Source organism: Acipenser ruthenus, chromosome 10, assembly GCF_902713425.1.
Source record: "Acipenser ruthenus chromosome 10, fAciRut3.2 maternal haplotype, whole genome shotgun sequence".
NCBI classification, from domain to species: Eukaryota; Metazoa; Chordata; class Actinopteri; order Acipenseriformes; family Acipenseridae; genus Acipenser; species Acipenser ruthenus.
Genome location: NC_081198.1, coordinates 18,000,320 through 18,026,677, shown reverse-complemented (window position 1 = coordinate 18,026,677; position 26,358 = coordinate 18,000,320). Strand labels below are relative to the sequence as shown.

General features: G+C 38.9%; 1 protein-coding gene across 4 annotated transcripts in view; it reads left to right on the top strand.

Moving 5' to 3' along the window:
• Window positions 1-26,358, top strand: part of LOC117404056 (roquin-1-like) — a 78,412-nt gene that overhangs the window by 40,370 nt on the left and 11,684 nt on the right. For 2 of the 4 annotated variants that reach the window (XM_059031908.1, XM_059031906.1), the window contains exons 4-17: window positions 172-411; window positions 1,434-1,609; window positions 3,020-3,220; window positions 6,311-6,443; window positions 7,904-8,022; window positions 8,584-8,696; window positions 10,602-10,883; window positions 12,439-12,659; window positions 18,442-18,821; window positions 21,563-21,727; window positions 22,064-22,207; window positions 24,678-24,897; window positions 25,596-25,689; window positions 26,043-26,136. In XM_059031908.1, the coding sequence (XP_058887891.1) occupies window positions 172-411; window positions 1,434-1,609; window positions 3,020-3,220; window positions 6,311-6,443; window positions 7,904-8,022; window positions 8,584-8,696; window positions 10,602-10,883; window positions 12,439-12,659; window positions 18,442-18,821; window positions 21,563-21,727; window positions 22,064-22,207; window positions 24,678-24,897; window positions 25,596-25,689; window positions 26,043-26,136 (2,582 nt within the window). The remainder of the gene's footprint in view (window positions 1-171; window positions 412-1,433; window positions 1,610-3,019; window positions 3,221-6,310; window positions 6,444-7,903; window positions 8,023-8,583; window positions 8,697-10,601; window positions 10,884-12,438; window positions 12,660-18,441; window positions 18,822-21,562; window positions 21,728-22,063; window positions 22,208-24,677; window positions 24,898-25,595; window positions 25,690-26,042; window positions 26,137-26,358) is intronic. The other 2 variants (XM_034924171.2, XM_059031909.1) reach the window with 2 other exon arrangements.

Genomic DNA, 26,358 nt, shown 5'->3' with positions numbered 1-26,358 from the left:
CAACTCCTTTTACAATCTAAAGACTTCAGTCAAATCCCCTGTGATTCTTTTTATGTTCTAGGCTAAATAGATTCAGTTGCTTGGTAGCTCATTCCTTCAAGCAGTGGGACTAGTCTGTTTGCTCTGTTGGTAATTGAACACAGTATTGTACTGATTGTTGTTGCTTGTCAGGTGTTGGTTTGAACAGCACCACTCAGAGCGTTCTTAGCCGGCCCATGCAGAGGAAGCTGGTGACACTGATTCACTGTCAGCTGGTGGAGGAGGAAGGGCGGATCAGGGCCATGCGAGCTGCCCGTTCCCTGGGTGAGAGGACCGTCACAGAGCTCATCCTCCAGCACCAGAACCCACAGCAGCTCTCCTCCAACCTGTGGGCAGCTGTCCGAGCCAGGGGCTGCCAGTTCCTCGGGCCAGGTAAGAGACCTGCATTGGTATCACCATTGTACCAAAGAATTAACCACATATAAACTGCGCTGGTGTTAGATTGCTTGGCTTGGGGTGACACATATTGGGGCTTGTCTGTTCAATTAATCTGTAAGGTGGAGGTCCAAAATACCATCATCATTTAAATCTTTAAAAGAGGACTTTGACAAAGCCAAAGTAAAATAACAAGTTTAGGCCCAATTTTAATGTTTAAACCTTTGTCCTGAATTTTGTTGAGCTGAAGAATGCAAAATGAAGTTATATAATTAAAAAAAAAACTCATTTACTGACTATGCATGTGAACATGACAAACATATATTTTTACATATTTTTTGGTAAGTGGGATTTAAAGTCCAGTCAGGACTGAAAGGGTTAAGCAGTGGTGGTATTTAGGTCAGCCACTGTTCCCTTGAATAGATCAATTTACTTAAAGACCAAGCCATGGGGAACACACTGCCGGGGGTGGGTGGTTCAAGCCCACATGTGTGTAAACACCCACAGTTAAATGTGTTGCCCAACGGGCAAATGTTATGTTTCTGTGAGCTCCCCATGCCATGTTCTGTGCCAGTACCAAAATTTAGCACGTTGTCAAAAGACACCTATGATAACCCTATAATTTAATTAATCAATTCTCCTTAAATACAATACCTGTATATATTTTTTCAAAGTGAAACAATTTGGACATACCCTTCTTGTTTGCTGTAGCAGTGAGAAGCTAATTTTTAAAACAGTACAATGATGTGGTGTTCAACTAGTTGTTCTTCTGTCAGCTTGTCAAAACTTAAAGATCAACATCAGTCTACCAAGCTATTTCTACCTAAAAGGCAGAAGCCAAAATGTTGTAGCTAATTATTACAATTGGGGTTTCTCAGTTTATCAATTCCTTCTCTTCTTCATTAAGTATGTGACTGAGTATCATGTTGAATTGTGATTCTCCTTAGATACAGAGCTGTATTCTCTGCTTAAAACACTATTGTTTTTTACCCTGCTGTGTCTTGTGCCCTCATGTGCAGCGATGCAGGAGGAGGCTCTGAAGTTGGTTCTGCTAGCTCTGGAAGATGGCTCCCCCCTCTCCCGTAAGGTTCTGGTTCTCTTTGTGGTTCAAAGATTGGAGCCACGATTCCCCCAGGCCTCCAAAACGAGCATTGGTCACGTGGTGCAACTCCTCTATAGAGCATCCTGTTTTAAGGTAATGTATTTTCATCAATGTGTTTTTGTTTGTAGAACTGTCCTGGTGAGAAGTGTAGACATGCACATTTTTTTCCTACGTCAATTATGTAATCAATTCAAGACCTACAATTTGGGTGAGATGACTCCTTTCATAACTTTAGTTGATTCAGGCTTGTTTACAAGAAACCCATTGTTACCTTTGCTGTGTCCCATGTTGTCCGTATTGCAGAGCTGTTTGTAATCGCATATCACGGGTCATAAATATACTGGGGAATATGTTTACTTCTAAGGATCGCAGAGTATCCAAATAATGCTCCGTCCTGCAACAGTGATTTTCTGTTCCCACAATACGGCATTCGTTTTAATCACCAGCATTTTTGCAGGAGGCAGCATGAACTGGATACTCTACGATATTTAGAAGAAACATTCATGGAAAATATTTCTGAGTAAATATTAAAAGTAATTCCCTTGCAGATTTACTTAGGATGTGTAAATACAAATATCAAAACAATGTGGATTATGCTGAAAAAAAATGTCTGCGATATGGACAATGCAGGATACAGTGAAGGAAAGTAATGGGTTTCTTGTAAACACTGCAGGGGGTTCTGGAGCACTAAGTGCTCCTCACACCAGAACTACTGCATTATATAATAACCGCAGACCTACGTTTAGTAGTAGGGATCAATAAAAGTAGACTAGCCCATGTCTCATTCCTGAATGTTTTGTTTAAATTATGGTTTCTGAATAAAAATATTTTTGCATTATTGTACATAAACCAAAGATCTAAACTCACTATGGATCATTTATTTGAATCCCTGATTATACTTTGTCCAGAAGCTTTCAGTTATACTTTCACTTAAAGAAATTTTAGCAAACAAAATGGGTCCGTAAATCTTTTAGAAAAGAAACATGTCACAGCACAGATGTATTCATTTTCAAACATGGTATCTGGTGCTTCTTTAGGTTAAAGGAAGCTCTCGGTTTCTATGCCTTATTATTCTTAGGTTTGCTCTTTGCACTTCCTTGGTTGTTTAACCTAAGCAGTGTCTTTTGGGGTCATGTTACTGGTTAAAAGCGTGTGAGTCACTAGGGGAAGCAGCCAATTGGTTATTGACAGGAAAGAAGCTAGTGAAGGGGTGTGGACATTTTAACCCTCCAGTTGAAATGACCCAGAAAGTGCAAGGCATTCATTCTAAAAGCGTAGCTTGCAAACAGATGTATTTAACCGATGTAGTACCAGATACCATGTTTTAAAATGAAAATACTGTTGTTTTACACGGTGTTTCTTTTTAGACCTATACAATGAATGGATGTGCATGGTGAAGGAATTTTATGGAACTGTTCTGTTAAATACAGTTGCTTTAATACATTTTATGGAATTTTGACTGAATGAATCCAAGCAGTCTCGTGTGTGTCGTTTCCTGTTTAGGTAACGAAGCGAGATGAGGATTCCTCGCTGATGCAGCTGAAGGAGGAGTTCCGCACGTACGAAGCTCTCCGGCGGGAACACGACTCTCAGATCGTCCAGATCGCCATGGAGGGGGGGCTGCGCATCGCCCCTGACCAGTGGTCCTCGCTGCTCTATGGGGACCAGTCCCACAAATCACACATGCAGTCCATCATCGACAAGGTAAGGGGCACCCAGCAGGGTGAAAGCCACCAGATACCACTCAATAGACTTAATTTGTGTTGGAAAACATGGAACAAGTATTGAATAGCAGTTTGCTACGCATGAGGAATGACGGCTGTATTCATGTTATTTTTCTGAAAAGTGATTTAACATTGGATAGAAAAAACTGTTAGTTCCAAAAATACAAGCACTGCTGTGATAGATGAAAGCTGCAATATGGTAGAGAAGTTACTCTGAAGTTGTAACAACTGAAAAAGATTCTTTTGTGTCAAAGCAAATGGCTGGCCAGCAGCACACGGCTGTACAAACAAGTCCTTTGATCTCCAGCCCTGACATGAAAGAAGCTTGAGCTTGCCCTTCGGGGAGTCCACTGGGGTATAAAACTAGTTAACAGGTTTTTGCTTAGAAAATACAGCTGGTTTATGACGGGGTCATAAAGCTAGTTTTCAAGGGGACCAGAAGGAGCCAGGCTCTAAGACTTCAGAGAGATCCAAAGAGAAAAGGTCTCAAGAAGATGACAAAAACCAGATGTATGGACCTTTGTGGCATCAGGGGTCTGAAGAATGCACTGAGTTCAGAGGTCTTCACACTAGATCACACACACACACACACACACACACACACACACACACACACTCACACTAAATGAAATATATGGTAACAGGATAATGAGTTGTACCTTTTCTATTGGTTAAGTGTCGGAGAAAGAGGAGGAGAGAGACACCTATGCAGAAGGGTATTTAACCCTTTGCGGTCCATTGTCGGACTGGGTCCGACATTGCAATTATTCCTCACAGGTCCTTTGTCGGACTGGGTCCGACATCATTATAGCAACGCAATAAACGGGTGTTTAGTCGTTTTTTTCTCCGGAAAAAGCCGAGAAAACCATTCAATTGCCGAGTGGGAGCGACAGGAGCCGAGACAAGTCGAAAAAAAAAAAGGCGTATTTCATGAATAGTCATACATGGTATCAGATAATGGGCGTTTATAGTAAACAACCTGGCTAAGTGCGTCAGCGCACTGAGACTATCATGGACATTTGCAGAGCTTTTTTCAGATGTTATAGTAATAAAATAATGACTTGGATCGCATTATTGAGGAGTTTGGTGATAAAACGAGTGATCGGGAGATGATCGATCGGTATGTACGACTATTATTATTATTATTATTATTTATTTCTTACATAGCTGAACGCTATAGCAAACGAAAGGGTGGGGCGGGGCTGGAGATGCCTAGTGTGTGCTTTGTTGATATGCAGGGCCATTTAAACCCGTTTGACTGTGAAAAAAAATACTTTTAAACAGCGCGTATAAAATTAACTGCGCGTGTGAAAATTAATTAGACCTGGCGTGCCTGACGCGCGATTAATAAATGGACCGCAAAGGGTTAATGTCATGCAACAATTGTAAGAACGAGTATTCTGTTTGTCCTGTACCTGGGACCAGACTCCCTGCATATTTCAATAAACCTAACAACTGATTGAAGAAAAGGACTCTGTGCAGTTTCTTGAATCTACTTACTCACCATCCTTTTTTTAAGTTACATCAATTTGATACCAAAATGGGTGTAGAGCTTAAACAAGAGATGACAAACAGTTCCTTCCATTAATTTTGAATTCACTATCTACTTGAAGAAAATCTTAAATGAACTATGCCTAGCTGTACTGATAATTAGTCTAAAAAATGTGTCAAGATCACTTTGTTCTTTTGTAGTGGTGTACTAAACTTGGTTCTCTGAAATTCCAGTATGAGGTATATTTTAGGATTATTTTTAATGTCTAAGGTCAAGTACAATTAGAACACAGTTTTTAGTACAGTCGGCGGCACCTAATTGGGATACTGATAATCGGATTTCTGCTTAAATGGGGTACAGTGGGATATGTTATTTTCAAATGATGAACGGAGTTCGCTTTTCACAGTGCAGTGAGTACGTGATTACTCTGTGACTTGCGTAAACCACGTTGAACTCTTGAAGGAGGAGTCTGCTGTGGTTTCTCAGGTTGCTGTTGCAAAGAAAGTTGGCGTGTCAGCATCGCAGTTGGCTTGCCTTGTGATGAGATGTGATTTCATTATTTTTTTTCATGTAGAAATAAACAGCGATTTAATTGTTTAGTAATTAAAAAAAACTGACTCGTATTTTAAATGATCTATTTAACATTTAATCATAATGTGATGTAATTTTATTATTTTTCTTTTCATTAAGAAACAAAAAAGTGTGACCTAAGGTCGTCTTAGCTGCCTCTCGTTTGATTGGGACAGCCACTTATTCAGGATATTTTTCCTTCTCCCGAGGCATCCCGATAAAGCGGCACCGACCTGTATTTCAATTGATTTATTTTATCTTAAAAAAAAAAAAAAATGGATTGAAGTTTACAATTTAATGTAAAAAGTTAATTAAAATACAAAGATTACATTTTAATTTAATCTTTATTTAATACAACTTTTATTTAAAAGATGCAATATATATCAGTGCTAAGTAACAGAAAAAAGAAACGGACAAATCTTACACAATTCAAAAGGTTAAAAATATCAATAGAGCATAATATTAGAACTGGCATTCAAAATATATTCAGTTATTCATATCACATCAAATAGTCTTTAAGAGATTCACCAAAGTGTGAACAACTGTCTTTGAAGCTCGGCACATCAGTGGGTCTCTAGCCAAATTGTTTTGTTTGAATGGGGGTTTCACCACAGACAGGAATATGCATTTTAACCACTTCTTTTGTCACGGAGTCTAACTTGAAAAATCTTAGTTAAACTTACATAAATCCTTTTGTAATAGACATTATATATTTAAACATATTATAAATTGTAATTTCCTCCTCACTAGTGTTAGGATAGTCAGGTTTTTGTTTAGTGAAATTTATTGAAAATTCAGCCAAGTATTCTTTTACTTTAATTAGCTGTAAATGTACAATACAGCCCTACTACAGTATCTCCTCGATTTGTAAAATTAAACGTTACTTAAAACCAGGTTCCTGGGATTTTTGTTGTCATTACTTTATGTATTATTAACTTCAGACCACATACATGGTCAGCAAACTTTAATGTATAGCTGTTTACTTTACCGGAAATCCTTCTGGTTAAGTTGCAGACGCCGGCCTCATTCGCCCAGAGTGTTCAGGAACTGACTATTGCGCTCCAGCGGACGGGAGACCCTGCCAACCTGAACCGTCTCCGACCCCACCTCGAGCTGCTGGCTAACATCGACCCCAGCCCAGGTAATGCACTGCTCCAGCTTTTGCTGTTTTAGTCTCATATCATACAAATAGTTAGAAAAAAACACAGAAGGGGTACCTGAGTGGCTCCTCTGGTAAAGGCAGGACCACATGGTGTGTAGGGAAGCGCAGGTTCCTGGCTGTGTAAAGTTGATGGAAATTGCTGGGGGGGGGGTTCTCGTTGCACTCCAGCGGACCCTGGTGGCCTGGCACGTGGTGAGCTCAAGCTGACTCCTGTAGGGCTGGTCTCTGTCCTCCAGAGGCCGGTAGCTTGCTGACACCCGCTCTCGAGTGCCTGGGTATAAAGTGTCAATTGGCTGAGCTGTTTTGGGGAATTGCTGTGGTGAGGGAATTTGACATTCTTATACAGGTGAAAAAATCAGGGGTTACAAAATTGTAAATATAAATATTTACATAAATGAATGACATCTAAATAGGTTTTAACCAGATTGTGGCAGGTGGTTCACTGAACTAATGTGCAGTCAGAAGAGGCAGGTTCAAAATGTAGTGCAACTTGGATAGGTTCCAGTGCCAGCTATACAATACCATTTGCATTACATAAACGTCATGTAAATAATATTTAGCAAGGCCCTTTGTCCTCCAACACACCTGCAGAGTGTAAGACATTAGGTAAATAGACAGTAAAACCTGTCCAATCCAATGTTGCTAGGGATTGGAAAATTGTGCCAGATTAGACAGTGTGTTGGATTACAGGAAAAGGACTACTATTTGAACCCTTAAAAAAACAACTTTAATACCGTACATAAGGTATAATAAACACCACAATGCCTCAACAAAATCTGTACCTGTTATTAGCACATGCCTATTTAAACTATTCCCATAGAAAGACGTTCATACCTGCATGCAGGATTCAGGCACTTCCTGCTGGCATTCTGGTTTTCTCTGTGATGCTTTTATTTTCAGAAGGTATAAAATGGTTTGCCTTGCGGTTTTGAATTGTTTGCTTTGCTCTTTTGTGTTGGTTTTGGTAAACAGTCTGCTTTTTTGTTAAGCCCAATTTTTTTCTATCAAGACATAGCTTGTTGTGTGGAAGTTAGACATTTTATATTTGCTGTTGAAGAACTGCACAATTTAGAATGGAGGTGGTGGGACATGTTGGTGTCTACGCAACGTCTTGCTTTGGATTTACAAGATGTCAGAATAGACAGAATAGACAGGTTTCGGAGGATATCACACCATCCATTTCCATAGGGATTTGGCTGAGACCCAAAAATGATGCCAGTTTGTAGATGGGCTGAATTAGACAGGGTTAACTTTATGGCATGTCCATCTGGAAAGTATTAGGAATCTTTTGCTTTGGAGCAGTTGTAGCAATGTGAAAATTCATTTAGCTGGGGTTGGAGTCATGGGCTCACATTCAAAGCTGTGCTCGAGCATTGCTTTTTAAATTAATTGTGTTTTGATATAAAGTGTATTAAATCACATGTCTTTTCCGTGTTTAGATGCACCTCCCCCTACGTGGGAGCAGCTGGAGAAGGGGTTGGTCGCTGTGAAAACCGTGGTCCACGGACTGGTGGATTTCATTCAGAACCACAGCAAGAAAGGCACCGACCAGCAGCAGGTAACAGGAGTTCACTTTTCATGCGAATAGCTTATTCCAGTAGAATGGAAACCAGTATGTGCAAGTACTTGATAAGAGAAGTGTTTGTAATTGGAGATGCTTCGTGGTCTGACCTTGTAAATGCTTAAACTATATATGCTTTCAGGAATATGTTTATGTATCATCCATAACTATTAAACACTCAATAGTGCTACATTTAGAAATACTTAAACTTAATAAATGTGATGAAAAACATTTTAAAAAGAAGTGTCGAAACGTTTGTCATTTAACTGTTGCATGTACTTGTAGCAATGGCTTTAGTTGTCTCTCCTGCCTATTTGGCTAACTGTAGATAATTTAAAACAATTACCTCTGCATTTACAAGTTGAAAAAGTGAAAAAGAATACAACTAAACTGCATTTCTATTGAAGCACAGTCCCCCCCAGACATGAACCCATAAGCTTTCCCTGACTGTTGTACCTAGATGGCATCATTATTTCAATATTCCATGGGTTTCCCTCTTCCGTTCTATTTCATGCTCTTCTGTTTTAAAGTGACGAATGCCTTCGCTTTCACTTCCAGCCTCCTCAGCACAGCAAGTACAAAACATACATGTGTCGGGATATGAAGCAAAAAGGAGGGTGCCCTCGGGGGGCCAGCTGTACCTTTGCACATTCTCAGGAAGAACTAGAAAAGTAAGAGCCTTTTATTTATTTATATACATTTTGAGCAGTGATGTTATTATAACCAGACAGTGCTGTGGCCCTTTTTTATCCTTGGATCCCTGATGGTGATTTGTAGTTCAGATTTTTATATCGAGGGAATCAGGTTGCAAAAATCTACAATAGAACTATGAAAATAAAATCTTGGTGTCCAACAATTTCATACAAAAAAATACAAATTCTGAAAATCCAAATTAATATTTTCAGATTGGCCTGTACCAAAAACATTCACTTTTAAAAGTAGTTTCAAGTTTATATTTCTATTTTTGATTAGTCTGTTAAGATGCTTTCGTCTGAGTTAAGGAGTTGCTCTTCAGTTCCAGGTGCCTGCCATAGATACATATAGGCTAGATTGGCATTCATGTTTTTATAGAAGTGGGAGACAGTCTCACTTTGGCTGATCTAGCCTACTTTACATATATCTATGGCAATAACCGAAGAGCAGCTCCTAAACTCAGAAAACACTGTAACATACTTTTATAAAACACAGAATGTAAATAATTGCTGTACGGAGAATGATTGCAAACATTCTAAAAATAGAAGAGGACATTAACAATGTCATTTGAAAAAATACTCTTTCGGCACTATGTTCCATTTTAGGATCCACTCCACCTTCATTCTCTTCTGTCACTTAATCTGTCTGCCATATGCCCCCATTTCTAGAGCTCCCCTTGCTGTTTTGCTGTCACTGTTGCTGGTAGCCTGCTGTCTGCTTGCATTCTGTGCTCCATTTTCCACGATTGTGTTCCAAGTGTTTGTTTATGTGCTCAATGTGCATATTGGATGTGGGGCTTCTGTACAACCCACTTTGTGAAGTACTGTTTTTAAACATGGTCTTGCAGACATTAGTGCTTTGACTTTAGAGCTTAAAAAGTTCAAGCAAAATGTTCCACTACACCCTGAATTTATCTTCACCATTTTTTCTTTAATTTGTAAAATTACACATCCTTTTGTGCCCTGCTAATATGTATGTATGTGTGCACACAATGGCAGATTTGTAAATTTGTAAACATGACTACAAGTACTTGGGCTTAACTGGTTGCACAAAATAATGATACATACCCCAATTACACATTTCCTGAACTGCTCAGTCCTAGCATTTGCATCCACTTTCTTCCTTTGTAATCAAGTGACAATAACATAGTGACAGAGAAGGTTCATTTTTGGCACCATACAGATTGATAAAATCGTTTCCCACATGTCAGGATATGAAGCAGTAATATTAAAAAATATTTAAAATATAAAGTAGCGACATAATTAGGAGGTCACATTTTAAATAATAAATTGTACTTGTATACACAACTACACACACGCAAGTAGAAATATCTATCTGTCCTTTATTTCTTTCCTAAAGATAGATGCGTTTTTAAAAAAGAAAAGAAAAAACAGGAGCAGTTTGCACTAATGCAAGAGACAGACTTAGTACAGAGGGAAGGAGACACTTCACACAGTGTGGTGAGGGTATGGAATGGGCTACCTACTCATGTTGAGGCAGAATCACTTGGATCCTTTAAGACCCAACTTGACAAAGTTCTGAGATCAATCTGGATGAGTTCAGGTGGGCCGAATGGCCTCCCTTCCTTTCTTATTTTTTTTAATGTTTTGTATAAAACAAAATCGTTGTTGTTAATAAAGCGGATTCCAAAATGTAACCGACTTTGACATTTAAAAATCTAACACCTAGAAAAGAAAAGGAAATAACACCCCACAGTTACTGTTCTTTAGCGGACTGACCCCTACAATAAAAAACCCGAAACTAGCTTCAATAAGAAGATAACAGCCCCATGTTGCGTTAGTGTCTTGCTGTACATGAACGAATTTCAGTATACAGTGCGCACGCTCAATGCAATAGGTTAAAATGGCGTCTTGCTCCTGTAGGTACCGCAAGATGAACAAGCGCCTGGCAGCCCGAAGACCCCTGAGCCAGTCCCTCACGCAGCTCAATGAGGTGGGCTTGTCCGGTCTGCTGTCAGATGATGGGGGGCTGGAGGGTGCTGTGCGGAAACCCTCCTCCCTGACCAACGGGATTGTAGCAGCCGGCTCGGGGGGCCACATGCCGCAGCTCATCTCCCGCGGGACAGACTGCTCGTACGACACAGGGCTCAAACCAGGGAAAATGGAGCACCTAAGTATCAGCGCCCCCGGATCTCCCCCAGACTTGTAAGAGAAAATCCTGCTTCCTGCTTTATTTTCATCACTTACTCTGTGTTGGCATTTCTATCGTTTACCATCTAACAAGGCCTTGTTTCCATGTACCTTTCCCTAAAGGTTTCAAATGATTCTGCAAATTTGGTTCAATTTTGTGAAAACACACAGCAAGCGATCCAAAATTTGGTCCATGGAAAGAATGTCCTTAGCAGGCTAATATTTAGCTTTTCTTGCTTGTTCCTTTGTTTTGTTTTCCCTGTCTCCCCTTCTTTCATTTTATTTGTTCCCATCCTTCAATACTTTTCTTTCCCATTCCATTTTCTTCCATGTCTTAATATAATCACTTATCAAAAAGCGCCACAGAGATCCCTTTCAAATGGTCTTTGTAGTGAACTTTCTTTTATATGGAACTGAAGGAGGTGTTAGTTGTGTCTTTCACGAAAGCAAATCTTAAATATTTAAATTAAGAACTCTACATGTCCAATGGCTTAGTGGTCTTAATGTAACTGGAGCCCAAAGATATGGCGCACTGAACAATAACTGAAATAATATAACCTTTTTTTTTTTTCTGGGTAATGTTTGGGCTTTACACCAGTATAGTAATTATAAATGGAGGATACTGAATGAAAATGAGTTGAATATACGTGGCTTGTGGATTATTGTATATTCTGCATATTCCACTGATGTTTCCACTGTTCATTTACTGTGTATTCTACATAATGAAGTACAATCAGCTTCTAATATATCAACAATTTTAGTAATTTACGGCATATATTTATCAAGGACTTTACTTACTTCCTGTCTCTCGCACTCTGACACAGGAAACATAAACATAAGAAAAAGTACAAACGAGAGGAGGCCATTTGGTCTATCTAAGCTTGTCCAGTTCGTAATAGCTGATTGATCTCAGAACCTTGTCAAGTAGAGTCTTAAAGAATCCATGTGTTTCTGCCTCAACAACATGACTATAGCCCCTTTCACACTGGCGCTCCTACCCGGGTTCTGGCTACCCGCGTCACAATCCCGCATAGTGTGAAACCACGTACCCGAGTTGACACGCTTTGACCTGGGTCGAGTGAGACAAATTGCTGGCCGTTGGTAAGTGCAAGTAGTAATAAACAGCCACGCGTGCGGGAAGGTTTCACTTCCGTAAGGAACATGTGTTTATTCTGTTTAGCTGTATTTTTTGTTGATTTGAGACACATGAGCCAGATTGCAGCAGGGGTGAAGAAACATTTGCTCTAATCAACATTTGGTCTGTAAATTTAATCCAAAGAAGCTTGGATGGAAGCGTCTGTAACAAGCTGCTTCCGGGGCGTTGCGTTATTGCTTCTGTCACCCAGGATGACCCTGCTTCTTCAAAAAGTAGTGAGAAATCGTGAAGCCAACCCGCATAACACCGGGTCACGACCAGAATAGCATCTGACCTTGGTAGAGCATGCCAGTGTGAAAGGCGCTTATGCAGCCCATTCCATACCCTCATGTGAAATGTGTAAACCAGAGCAAATGACTACATACAGATGTATTCCTTTTAAAGTTCCTGACATATATTTCTGTTGTCTTGCAGGCTTGATTCTGTCTCTAAGGGCTCCATGCCAGCAATGCCCATGAATGTCCACCCCATGCCTCACCCCAGAATGCCCACAGAACACCCCTCAATGTCCAAGCAGCTCCAGATGGTGCCCAGGGGATCCCAGATGTACACACAGCAACCAAGTGATATGTACTACCAGGATCCAAGACCACCGGCTTCTGCAGCCCCGTATGAGCACCCTCCGTACCCAGCAGGTGAGAGCAAACAAAACGAGAGGATTTCAAAGATGTTCATTAAGTCTTTCTCTGCACTTGACGTCTACCCCCATTGCTCTTCCATCACTTCCAGCCGCATGTAGAAAGACAGTTATTGACGTGAACGCTTTTCTTAAGATGCAGATAGAGATGTTCAGACAAGCAGTTCACATGTTGTCACTAGGCCAGAAATACTAAGCTTTTAACAGCACATAATTTTAGTGCTGAGACGAACACAGGATTTTTATGTTCGGATGTTTGCTTATAATTTAAATATTCGTTCGGGTATTCGTTCGTTTTCAAAAAGTAATAAAAGCCATTATATTGCTCAGAACGCAGGCAGAGACCGCATGTTCCAGGAGTAAAAAATAAGTTGTGTAGGCCTTACTTTACCCCAGTGAATTTACAAAACAAAGGATGTCAAATAGCTGTTCAAGTTAAATGTTGTTTTGTTTATTCCCGAAATAAATAGTACATAAAGTTGACACCGCATTTTTTTTATTTTCATTCCTTGCCATTGCCGTTTCTCCACAGTAAACAGTGACCATAGACACCTTTTCATTGTAGCTTTTTTTTGTAACTGAACAAGCAAACAAACTGAAATTTAACTTTAAACAAAACAAATGTGGAAATGGCATTGTAAAATGAAGGGGAAAAAACTCATTTTTGGTTCTTGTTTATTACATTCCACATAACAAAATTGCAACAAAAAAAATATAAATCATTGTAAAAATCACTACACAACATTTCCAGCAAGTTGGGCACCGTTTAAGCGAGGCATTTCAGAATGACTTCTTTTTTTTGTCCCATGAGATTCTGACTTGCTCCAAAGCAGCACAACGCGTTCCTCAGAGATCACTATGCGTGCACTTGCATAATCTGGTTTGTTTACTTTTTGCTGTCTAAAACTTGTAAATGGAGGTTCAAGAGGTGCTGTGTTGATCCTGTATATATACAGTGCCTTGCAAAAGTATTCAGACCCCTGACCAATTCTCTCATATTACTGAATTACAAATGGTACATTGAAATTTCGTTCCGTTTGATATTTTATTTTAAAACACTGAAATTCTAAATCAATTATTGTAAGGTGACATTGGTTTTATGTTGGGAAATATTTTTAAGAAAAATAAAAAACTGAAATATCTTGCTTGCATAAGTATTCAATCCCTGTGCTGTGGAAGCTCCCAGTTTACACAGATGAAAGGAATTGCCCTAACGAGGACACAATTACCTTACCATTGGCCTCCACCTGTGAACCATTAAAGTTGCTGTCACATTTTCTGGATAAAAACCCCACTGTTGAAGGATCATTGGTCAGGCTATGAATCTGAAGGAAAATGAAGACCAAAGAGCATTCTACAGAAGTTAGAGATAAAGTAATACAAATGCATAGATTAGGGAAAGGGTACAAAATAATATCCAAGTGTGTGGATATCCCAGTGAGCACAGTTGGATCAATAATCAGGAAGTGGAAGCTGCATCACACCACCCAGGCACTGCCAAGAAAAGGCCGCCCCTCAAAACTCGGCGCTCAAACAAGGAGACTCGTGAGAGAAGCCATAGAGAGGCCAACAATCACTTTGAAGGAGCTACAGAGTTCAGTGGCTGGGAGTGGAGTAATGGTGCACCAGTCAACCATATCAAGAGTTCTGCATAACACTGGCCTGTATGGGAGGGTGGCAAGAAAGAAGCCGTTACTCAAAAAGTACCATCTGAAAGCACGTCTGGAGTTTGCCAGAAAGCATGAGAGTGACCCAGCTGCGATGTGGGAAAAGGTTTTGTGGTCAGATGAGACCAAGATAGAGCTTTTTGGCCAAAACTCAAAGCGCTATGTGTGGCGCAAACCTGACACTGCCCGTGCCTCAAGACACACCATCTCTACAGTGAAGTATGATGGTGGCAGCATCATGCTGTGGGGATGCTTCTCATCAGCAGGGACTGGGCATCTTGTTAAAATTGAAGGAAGAATGGATGGAGCAAAATACAGGAAAATACTGCAAGAGAACCTGCTTCAGTCCGCTAAAAAACTGAAGCTTGGGAGGAAATTCACCTTTCAGCAGGTCAATGATCCCAAGCACAAGGCCAAAGCAACATTGGAGTGGCTCAAGAACAAAAAGGTGAATGTCCTACAGTGGCCCAGTCAAAGTCCTGATCTCAATCCCATTGAGAATCTGTGGCACTATTTGAAAATTGCGGTCCACAAGCGTCGTCCAACCAACCTGGAGCAAATCTGCCAAGAATGGGCCAAAATCAGTCCGACACTGTGTGCAAAGCTGGTACATTCCCTAAAAGACTTAAAGCTGTTATTGCAGCGAAAGGTGGCTCTACCAAATATTAATGTGTGGGGGTTGAATACTTATGCAAGCAAGATATTCCAGTTTTTTATTTTTCTTAAAAATATTTCCCAACATAAAACCAATGTCACCTTACAATAATTGATTTTGAGTTTCAGTGTTTTAAAATAAAATATCAAACAGAACAAAATTTCAATGTACCATTTGTAATTCAGTAATATGAGAGAATTGGTCAGGTGATTACGAAGGCCGTTCCAGAACTTTTCATCTTTGTTTTCTTGAAGAATTCCACGGTTGACTTAGCTGTATGCTTTGGGTCGTTGTTGTGTTGGAAGGTAAACGGTCTACCTATCAGCTTCATTGTACTTTGTAGAATGTTTTGATACTTGGCTACATTTATTCGATCTTCAATTACATGAATGTCTCCAGTCGCTGAACTGCTAAAACGCCCCCATATCATGATCAAACCAACATGTTTAAATGTAAGTACAAGGTTTTCTTCATTGAAGGCTTACCCTTTTTTTCCTCCAATTATACTTCGGTCCATTTTTGGGGAAAAGTTCTATTTTAGTCTCTGGACCAGAGAATTTTGTTGAATGCTGTTCAGATTCCTGTACATATTTCGTGGCAAATTTAAGGCCGTCTGTTTTCTGAGTTTTCTTTAAAAGTGGTTTGCAGCGATGTCTACTCAGCTGCTTCTCTACAGCTCTTTCGTGCACACATATACCTGATGCTTCTAAATCTTTAAGTCCTTGACAGTTTTTAGTTGCTCAGACGATTCTTCTACCTGCTGTACCCATCATTTTTCTTTGGACATCCACTTTTTTGAAGCATATCAGTTTAATTTGTTCTGTGGTACTTGATAATTGCTTTGGTTGTGGATTTTGGTCTTCCATATTTATCTGATAATGTTCTGTAGCCATGCCCTTTGTTGTAGTTTGCTACAAGTGCTTATCGTGAATCCAACTCATCTGCTGTGTTGCCAAAATGTTCGTCAACAGGTGTTGGAAATAATCACTACTTTTTCCAGCTATTGACTTTTTTAATGCAGCGTAGTTACTGTGTAATGGCTTTCAATAAATTTGTTCTGTTAAAATTGTACAGACGTAATGTAAAGATGTCAATACTTTCATCATGAACAAATATTTGAAATTGCTTAAGGGCTTTTTGTTTTTTATAAATATTGTCTAACTACCAGAAATTGTGTATTTTGGTCTTTTGTCATATTAATTAGTGGCCAATGTTCATTAAATGCTTGTAGTTAACATGTTTTCTTGTATTGTGTAGGGTGCAAATGCATTTGTCTGCGACCATAAGCTGCCAAATTCGGTGTTAATATGTCCTCACTTTGACCAATACGCTCTCTAAACGGCCTTTGTCCAGTTGTGTTGCGGAAAAAAAGGCTCTTTTGTAGCACATCAGTGTCGGCTCTAGGATTTATTAGGCCCTGGTGCAAAACTAATGTTATATTTAGATGAATGTGAACAAAACAGTAATCAACCAAGTAACTGCATATCCAAATATTGTAATAAATCAATTACGTCACAAGATTTATCAATTTGATAACTCAATTTAGTTAATATTGAAACACGTATAAAATTACTCAATACTTGAAATGTTAATAGCTTCAAAATCCATCAGTACCATTCAGTTGGTAGCAGCATGTGTAATTGTGCCTTGCAAGATTGGATGACAGGTTCTACTGGATGCAGTTTTGCTGTAAAACTAAAGAAATTGAATGGTGCTCCTCCTTTGTTTTGCTATCTGACCTGCACATCAAATATTGAAAATAGTGAATTAGTGAAAGAAATATAGGACTTTTACAATCCACATGGCCTACCAAAGAATTAACTAAATTACCGGTAGTGAATTATGGTATTGTGCTGGTGTACTAGAAAGTATTGATTACAGTAGTACACATAGTAATGATTTAAACACATGAAACATGTAAACCTATGCATTACACTGCCCTGTATCCTATATTGTGTACATTATGTATAGAACATTTTTAATTTTTACAGCAACAATTTTGTATCCTGTACTTTTTTGAGAAGTGTGGTGGAAATCAGTTGTGTGACTGATACATGTGATGTTAACCAGAGTGCGATAACTGAAGTGATATTATCAGGTGCATGTCCCCATTGACTCCCATTATATTCTGTCTGGGACATTTTAATGTGATGATTAGAAGAGGGTGGTGTCAGAGGTGATGGTAGTGCTGTACACAAAGGGAGATTTAAATAAAATAGCACAGAATGTTGGCAATCGCAGTACTGTCCCCACTGCCTCCTTGTATTTAATTAACTATTGAGCAACACTTGACTGCTAGGAATTTGTATGACGCAGTAAATTTGTTTGTTTTAAGTTGACATCCGAACATTTGTATGTGTATTAATAAAGGATGTGTGGGGGTGGTAGAGCGAAGCGAGGGTGTTTCACCTTCGCAGTAACCTTGTGCTGGCTTTTGTTTACTTCCACTGAAGCAAAGTGCATTTCTATCAGTATTCCATTATGTAAAATGTTCTTACATTTCAGGTTGACCACAGGTTTATGGGGGAAAAAAATCATTAGTAGCAAATAGCTTATTGGATTAAACTGGTTCAGTAAAGCAGGTAAGGGCTGTAGTACTTGGTGCTGGGACAAACCTTTGAATGTTAGAACAAACACTGCTTCAAATGTATTCAATAAAACCAAATTTATAAATGACTGCAAATTATGTAAAGGAAACTAGTGGATAAGTGGTGTGTTTAATAGCACACAATCTTCTGTGCAGAATCATGTACAAGGTCATTTGATGGGGTACTGGGTTTATTTAATCCTGAGATGTTTGTTTTTCACTGTAATGTGGTTCAATTATACTAAAGACTGTTCTCCAACTAATTTAAAAATGTAGTATTCAAATATTGGTATTTTTAATGAATTTTAACATGAAAAGCCTGTGTTTTATCCCAGCACTTTGTGACAATGTAAGTGAAGAATTGCCACCCAATTACCAAATATTCTGAGGATAATTTAAAATAGCCTTACCTCCAGGTCTTATTTCAAATGACAATAATATATTGGCACTGACTGAAATTGATTATTCTAAATAATCCCATACATGTTACCTGTTGTGGACTGCCAGTCAACTAGGTCACCGTTTTGAAAGAAACACTTTAGTAAACATGTATTTTTATTTTAAAGCATTATATATGGCAGTACACTTTGTTTGCAAGCCATGGTTTCAGTTTGTGTTACACTTACCTGGTCAATTCACCTGAAGGGTGAAATTGACCCACTCCTTCAGTGGTTTCTTACCTGTCATTAACCAGCCAGCTACTTGTCCTATTAGTTAACCAGCTTTCAGTCAGTAACATGACCCAAAAGACATAAAAACTAGACTTCCTATAACCTAAAGAAGTACTATATACCGTGTTTTTAAACAGTAAATGCACATTATGGAATTGCCTTAATATGCAACTCATCCGAAATGTTTCCTTGTTCTGCAGGTGTACCCTACCCCTACCCATCTTCACAGTATCCCCAGCCTCGCTACGCCAGGCCGGCACCCAGCGAGCCAGGCATGCAGTACCCAGATCACTACCCCTACATGCAGGACAGGCAGTACCCGGGCCCGCCCGTGCAGTACCCCCCCATGGCACAGCCAGTGTACCCTGCCCACTGCGACGTTCGCCGCCCCTACGGCCCCCCGCAGTCCTTCCAGCGTGAGGAGATGGTGAGAATGAGCCCAGGGCCTGTGGAGGTCCCGCCACCAGCAAGCGGGTCACCATACCTCTCCGAGAGCAGAGAGCGCTACCCCCCTGAGGGCTACCCCCCTGAGGTCTACCCTGCCGGCCCACACCCCAGCCAGATGCGACCCTATCACAGGGTGAGTCTTTTTTGCTATTGCCACCTCCCACCAAAATTAGCTTAAAATGGTTCATATTTTATCCATTTTGATTTGATAGAACTGTTATGCGAAAGAGGTAAGATTTATTTTTTATGGAAAGGGACTGAAAGAGTTGTCATAACAGTCATTATTTCAACTTCAATACTATTCAATTGACTACCTTGTGTAGGACATACCTGATTTAGGTTTTTCGGTCATGCTTTATTGTAAGGGCCGTTTTCTTTGTTTATTAATTGTTAACAAACAGCTAATAAACATGTTAATGTACATATATTTTCTGTTAACTGTTAGTTAATAATATATAATAGGCCAGCTAAAACTGCAAACACCAGAGCCCTATGGATGATCAATACCCAGTCGATCATATGCTTGAAATCGATAAACTAAAAAAACAGCCCTTAAAATAAAGCATGACCGGATTTTCTGTACAAAATATTTGTCTAAAAGTAAATCTATTTTAAATTGATAGTTTCCATAGGTAAACTTTCTGTAACCATGTATTTAACAAAAATAATTCACAGAAATCTCTAAAATAAATTGAACAATGAGGGAACTCACTGAAAGAAATTCATACCATTTTGTTCTGTATTTACTTGTCCAGTTATTAAAAGGTAGCAGTTCCAAGCCGTCGGATTCAGAGTAAAATGTTAATGCCCCCTGGTGGCCATGTTTATTAATAGGAAGGTGCAGTTTGGATTACATTTTAACTGCTTGTTTATTAGGAAGCAGGGAGCTGTCGAGGGGAGTTTTTCAGGTTTATGCAAACGGAACTTACTATTAACCCCATTCAACTCCAGGTGTAAAAATGAATGCATGCCAGGTACCAGAGTTTGAAATAATTAGTTGCTATTTGTACCCCTGAAATATTAGATGGAAAACAAAACATAAATCAATGTTTTAAACAATTCCATTAAGCCCCTGTGAGCCAATAAAACATAAGTAAAATAACTAAGACAAACACATTTGATATGTGTTTTTTATAAACAATAAAAACTATATATATATATATATATAAATAATATATATATTGCTGTAACTCTGGTGTAAAATCAAAGGATGGATTCAGCTCCACATCTTCATCTTCTTTTTAACAGAAGAAAATCTTTCATAGTTACTGTTTTCAAAATTCAAAATTCCCCAGTCTTACATCAAACTCTTCTTTTCTTCTGATGTCTGGACCAGTCTTATATCTTGATGTATTTTGTTTGCAATAATAGCAAGCATGCTATACCAATATAAAAGTAAACAAGTAATACTGCAAATAGACGCTACCAAAATGAAAGTAATACTATATATACACATTGTGATCGCTGATGGTTTTCTGCTGATGCAAGGGATGTTTGTGTCAAATACGATTGGATAAAAATGTCACCAGACATATCCCCTTCCCTCACCGACTGCAAAACAAACATTCCTCAGCACCAACACAGCCTGTACAGCACGCATATTGACAGACCTGGCTGAAAGAATAGACCCAAACCTTGACCTGCGCATTGTCCTGGAGCTCAAGTGGTTAATAACACTAATAACTAACGGAGGAGACAAATGGTACAATAGTACAGAATACAGTGTTATGGGTGTAGTTTTGACTTACTTCAGAAACATAATATAATGTAATCAGTCCAAGGCCTTTCTCTACAGTTTACTTTGCTGTACATGCTGATGTCTCGCACCTTAAGCTTTGACTGACGGACGTTTGTGTTTTCTGTGTGTGTCCTTTTTGAGAAGTGTCCCCTCTTAATCAAAAATGAAGTGTGCAATTTACAGTATGAAAACAACAACTCAGAAGGTTAACTTTAAGTCATTGTAGCTAACAAAATAATTCAATAAACCTTACCTGCTGCACATCCATTAGTTACGTACTGTAGATCTCACACATTTTATAGTAAACATGTATTTTAATTTTAAAACATGGTATCTGCTTCTGCAGTAAAGAGAGTTCTCAGTTGTTATGCCTTTTTCTCAGGATATGTTCCATTTGAACTTTCTCGGTTATTATTGAAAGCATGTGACTGACAAAGCAAATGGAGAAAACAGCTGGTTGGTAAATAAGAGTTGCACAAACAGTTTGTTCAAGCTTTCAACAGGTGAGGGTCAATGGTGTTGATTGGGCTAATTTACTATTCCTAGTGAGAGACAAGTGAAGAAATAGCTGCTTGGATTTGGGTGGATTGCTGTTCTATGCAGTAAGAAAAGCAGTAATTAACACACATCCAAGCAATTGTTTCTTTGTTTTGTTTTCAATGGTAACCCAGCCCAATCAATAACAATGACCCTCACCTGATTGTCAGCACCTGATTTCTGGTGAAAGCTCAATCTGAATAATCTGTTTGTGCAGCATTCGCAAATTACAGGAAAGAAGCCATTGAACAGATTTCTTTAACCTAGTGTACTACCTAACAGGTGTTTCTTTGAAAACTGCACATTTTGAGACCTAATTAACAATTGGAAGTGCACAAGTAAGATTTACAGGATTATTAGCTAGTCTTTCAGGAATGAAGGTTTATTTATTTATTATTATTATTATTATTCTCTTCCTTGTCTTGTGTTGTTTGGTTGTGTTCACCCATTAACGGGTACGAATTCCACCCTACAGTGTGATTAAATAGGAGCTATTGTGGGCCATTTAAAGGTAATTTCTCCTTCTACACATAAGCAGAGAGCTCAGGTATTAAATCAAGCCTGGCTGTCCTACTCATACAAGTGTGTTGTGCTTTTAGGAAAGCTACAGCAGGATGACTCCACCACACCACAGCCTGGACTACCTGCACCGCCGGCGCAAGGAGATCATGGCTCAGCTGGAGGAGAGGAAGGTGATCTCCCCCCCTCCCTTCGCCCCGTCCCCAACGCTGCCCCGTCCATTCCCACCGGATTTCCCACAAGAGGTACTGGAATAATTTTTCAGATTTTATTCTGAGATACAGGTTGTGGTAATGAAAACTAACTATAATGAAGTTGTAAATTAAGTAGAGCTTAGGACAGGTAGGAGACCCTTCTTTACGCAAAGTCACATCAAATGGGTACATAGCCATGTTTTATTTTAGGTCAATCAGCTGCAAGGAACAAAGTATTGATGGGCTGAATGGCGTCCTTTCATTTGTAGATTATCTTAACAGTGCAATTTGGTTCTGTCTAGATCTCTTAAATATCTGTTGAAATAATAAATTCAGTATTTAATACAATATTTGATATTCGTTACTGATTGCAAACTTGTTTTTCAGTATTTGGAGGACAACCCAAAAGCTGTTGGGAAGTACAAAGAAAACGAATACTCGCCTTGGTCATGTGACACCATTGGCTCCTACATCGGCACCAAGGATGTCAAGCCCAAAGACGTCATGGCGTCGGGAGCCATGGAGATGATGGTGAGTGAGGTCCTCGCAAAGCACTTCGGGGAAATGTGACAAAGCCTCCTAATGCTTTCTTTCATCCTCTGAGCTCAAGCAAGTGTCCAAGCACAGACGAGATTCACAGCCGAATGCTAGCAATATGAAGGCCGAACAAGTAACCTAAAGGAATTGTAAATTATTTGGTGGACATGCTTTTTCTTTTTTTTTTTTTTTTTTAAAAGAAATAAAAGGTTGTAGATATTCTATAACATTCTGCTTCTTAGCTGTTTTGTATTAATGAATACAGGACTGTAAATATGTGTACAATGTGTAATATCAAACTTGTAATTATGTGCTTTAGATCTTACAAATGTATGTATTTAATTCCGCACAAAACAATAAACAGACTGCTAAAATGCATAACATTCAACGTGGTGCACATTTTGTACACTGTACAAGACCTGGCGTTCTTTTTAAGTTTACCAAAGCAAAAGGCCTTCGATTTAAAGTTGTGCAAACTCTGTGCTTTTTCAGGGAAGAGGGATGTCCTCAAAACAAGGTTATCTGTGTTTGCTTTTACTGCTGTTTGCTTACTTTTGCGCGAACAGTAAATTATTGACAAAGACTTTTAACTGGGTCTTTAAAAAACTAAATTCTATAGGTCTTTTTAGTGCTTCCCTAAATCATCCCTTCTCTTTCTATTGTTACAGAGCTTGCACACAAGCAGTAAAACACATCAAGCTTCAGAAATTAGTAACTGAGAGTGGAACTCAGAGTAAAGGGTGTAATCATATAATTAAGTGCTGAAACAGGGCACTATCGGTATAAGGGTTTGTGGTATAATAATCTAAAAAGCTGCTCCATAATTTGTTGTATTATTGCAATTCTATACAGTATAAGCATGTGTAGAAATTGATGTACTAAAAAAAAAAAAAAAGAGAGAATAAAAGAAAACCCCTATTCTCAAACTCCGAACATCAGAGAACAAAATCTGGGGGCAGGGGGCAGGGCATGTGGATTGTGTATTTACTTATTTACTTGTATTTCTGCTAAACTGACTGCCATAGATGTACATTATTTTTGTAGAAAAAAAGGTTAAAAAAAGGTATCTGGAGTTCAAGGAAAATGTTGACATTTCAGTTTTAACTTTCTAATATACAAATTAACAGTAATTGCATCTTTTTTTATTGATGTCATTATTAGGTATTGTAGTTTTTTTTATGTGGACCTATAATGCTCAGTTCAGAATAAACTCAATATATACTCAGAATATATACAATGAAACAATAAAGTAGGCAGTATTCCTTATGTTTCTGGAAATTAACCATCATTTGTGGTTCATAAAAGAAACCTGTCCAACACAGAAAGTATGTTAGAATTAAAATCGAAATGTTTGTTTGGTGGCATTTATTCAATTACCCAGTTAACCTTCAAAACTCCCAGTAGTTTTACCTTGGTGGAGAGGTTTATAGGAAAGTACTAAAAATTTCACTGGGCAACTTTGTGTTAGTTTTAAGGAATTACTTTTTTACAAAGGCCTTACAAGCTTGTTGAGTTCAATTACATTTAGATCACTCCATACTGTCCTTTACACATTAGTTAACATTAGTTAACATTAATTAGTCATATGCTGACAGAGTTATCACACCCTTGCACTGTCCACTAAAGTCTTCATTTACATTCATTTGTGGGTTCATTTACATTCAGGATTATTGTGGTTTTTTTGTGCAAAAATATAAAGCCATGTGAGACTAATTTAGCAGTTTTTTCTTTATTCAAACCAATATTCTGTCACCAGCTCTATATTACAAAGCTACCAAAAAACTTAAGCAAGTTCTATATGTATTAGTGTGCATTAAACAGCCTCCTGTGTAATTTAAATATTAGGGTTTTTATTATGTGATTCATAAAGGGTAATGTTTATTGAAAATGTCACACACTACAGAGCTCTAAATGAAAACACTAGTTTTTTTTTATAGGTATGTTCTAAACTTGATTCATTGAAATATTTATGCTGTGTTCCGTTTTCTTAACTAAATGATTTGACCTATATAATCTTGCTTGGATGAAGAAGCAGTCTACCCAAAGTACTGCCTTTTGTATATTCAAAAGTATTATCCAAGAAAAAAAGCAGATCACATTTTAAAGATGAAACCAATTAAGTGCAACTTTGACCTAAATATTATACGAACAGTGTTTGATTAACAAAGTGTTGAGGAGAAATCGTTACACAGTAACAGGGACCGGATTAATATGTACTCGTTGAAATAGTTATTTGGTTCTTAAACTAAACAGGCTGCAGCTCTCAGTTCCTATTAGTTTTTTTTTTCTTCTGTTTCAGTCTTGACTGGTAGTTAAGACCAGTCTTCCTTGGTTTAGATTTAATAAAGGACCTTCTCAAGAAAAATTCTGTGGCATCGTGTGGGAACGAGGGACTCCAGGCTGTTTTTTATCATCCCACACCTTTCACGTAATTACTATTTTTTCCCTTTTCTTTCTTTTGAAGAATGTAGACAGCAAAGGTTTGAGGAATCAGCCAATCGACATGCAGAGAAGATCAGCTGAGGCCAAAGACGACGACCCCATAATTCCGTTTGGGTCCCTGCCCACAGTGTCCCGTTTCGGGGTGATCTCCCGCACCTCCAAAACTGGGTACCAGACCACCGGCCCAGTGCAGGCCATGGCTTCATCCCAGGGAGCTGCACACAAACATAGCAGTGCTTCAGGTACTTCCACGGGACTGAGCCATTACTGCAGTGGAGACATAAAATATATCTTTCTGTTCACCTTTTCATTACTGAAGTCCCCTACAAAGGTGATATAGGGGAGGCGGACATTCGTCAGTATCTCACACTTTACATGTTCCATGTATCTGGGGAACCACTTATCCAATTGTCACAAAACTTGGTATTAACGTTATTGGCACAAGGTATTGAACATCAGATTCTGGGGATACGGGATGAGGTCGCTGTATGTCTGGTCATCCCATCAGTCTCTCGCACTTAGATTTTTGCATAAATCTTGAATTGCTTATCAAATTGTGACTAAACATTCTTCTTTTATACTTTTCTGTAATACTGTTCATATGTTACAGTCATGAACAAGTATAAACATGTTTGCCACCGAATACATTTCAAGCAGTGTTTGTTTTAAAATCTGCCCCTGCACTATTTTTTTTTTCATTTCATGGTTTTGCACTGTGAACTGAAAACCTACTGGTCACCACCAAACTAATTTCAATTGTAACCTTTAACTAGATTCAAACTCTGGTGAAAGATTTGAGAAGATAGCGTGCTGCACCTTTTAAAGGGGTTCTGTCTGTTTTATGTACGTTGCGTTACCTACAACCCCAGATCTACAGTGGGAAGGGGAGACTGTACAGCTATATGAGTTCTCGTAATGTGGTTGCTTTTTTATTCTGCAGCTGAATTCAGCCCTTGTACTACTCATGGAGGCTGGGGAGCAGCCCCTTACACCCAGCACCAAAACATGACAACTCAGGGACGCTTCAGTGACAGGTAGGACCGTCTTCCTGACAACCATTAAAACAGTTTTCTGTTTTACCTGAAATTGACTGTGCAAAACAACCTCGGGAGGCACTTTGATGAAACATGGGCAATTTTTTTATACAATGCACAGAAAAAAGGATGTATTGAAAATACAGCACTTGTACAATTTCCTTGGACTAACCGTAAACTAAATTTGTTAATTATCGTGTTGTGAAATATGAGACGCACTGTATTGGCACATGTGTTGTCATGGGGTTTGCATGGTACTTGTGTACCTTTCTCAGACAAGTCTGTTGAACCATGGCTTTCTCAGTAGTGATACAATTGCACACGGGTAATTATCTTTTCCATTTCATTGATAGGATGCCAATGCCCCCAGACAGGGAGCAGCTGAAAATGGAGCTCCAGCAACTTAACCAGCAGATCAACCAACAGACACAGATCCGTGGAATGGAGGTACTCTACAGTGCATAACATTTCAAACCGAAATACAACGTGTCTCCCCTTAAATAGGATGGTCCCAGCTCTTCTATTGAAAGCATTGCTTGTTGCTTGAGAACTCTTCTGTTAGTCCATGGGCGTAGTATGGCTGGGTTTAACCCTTTGCGGTCCATTTATTCAGCACCTGTCAGGCACGTCCAATTTATTTTCACACGCGCTGTTTATTTTACACGCGCT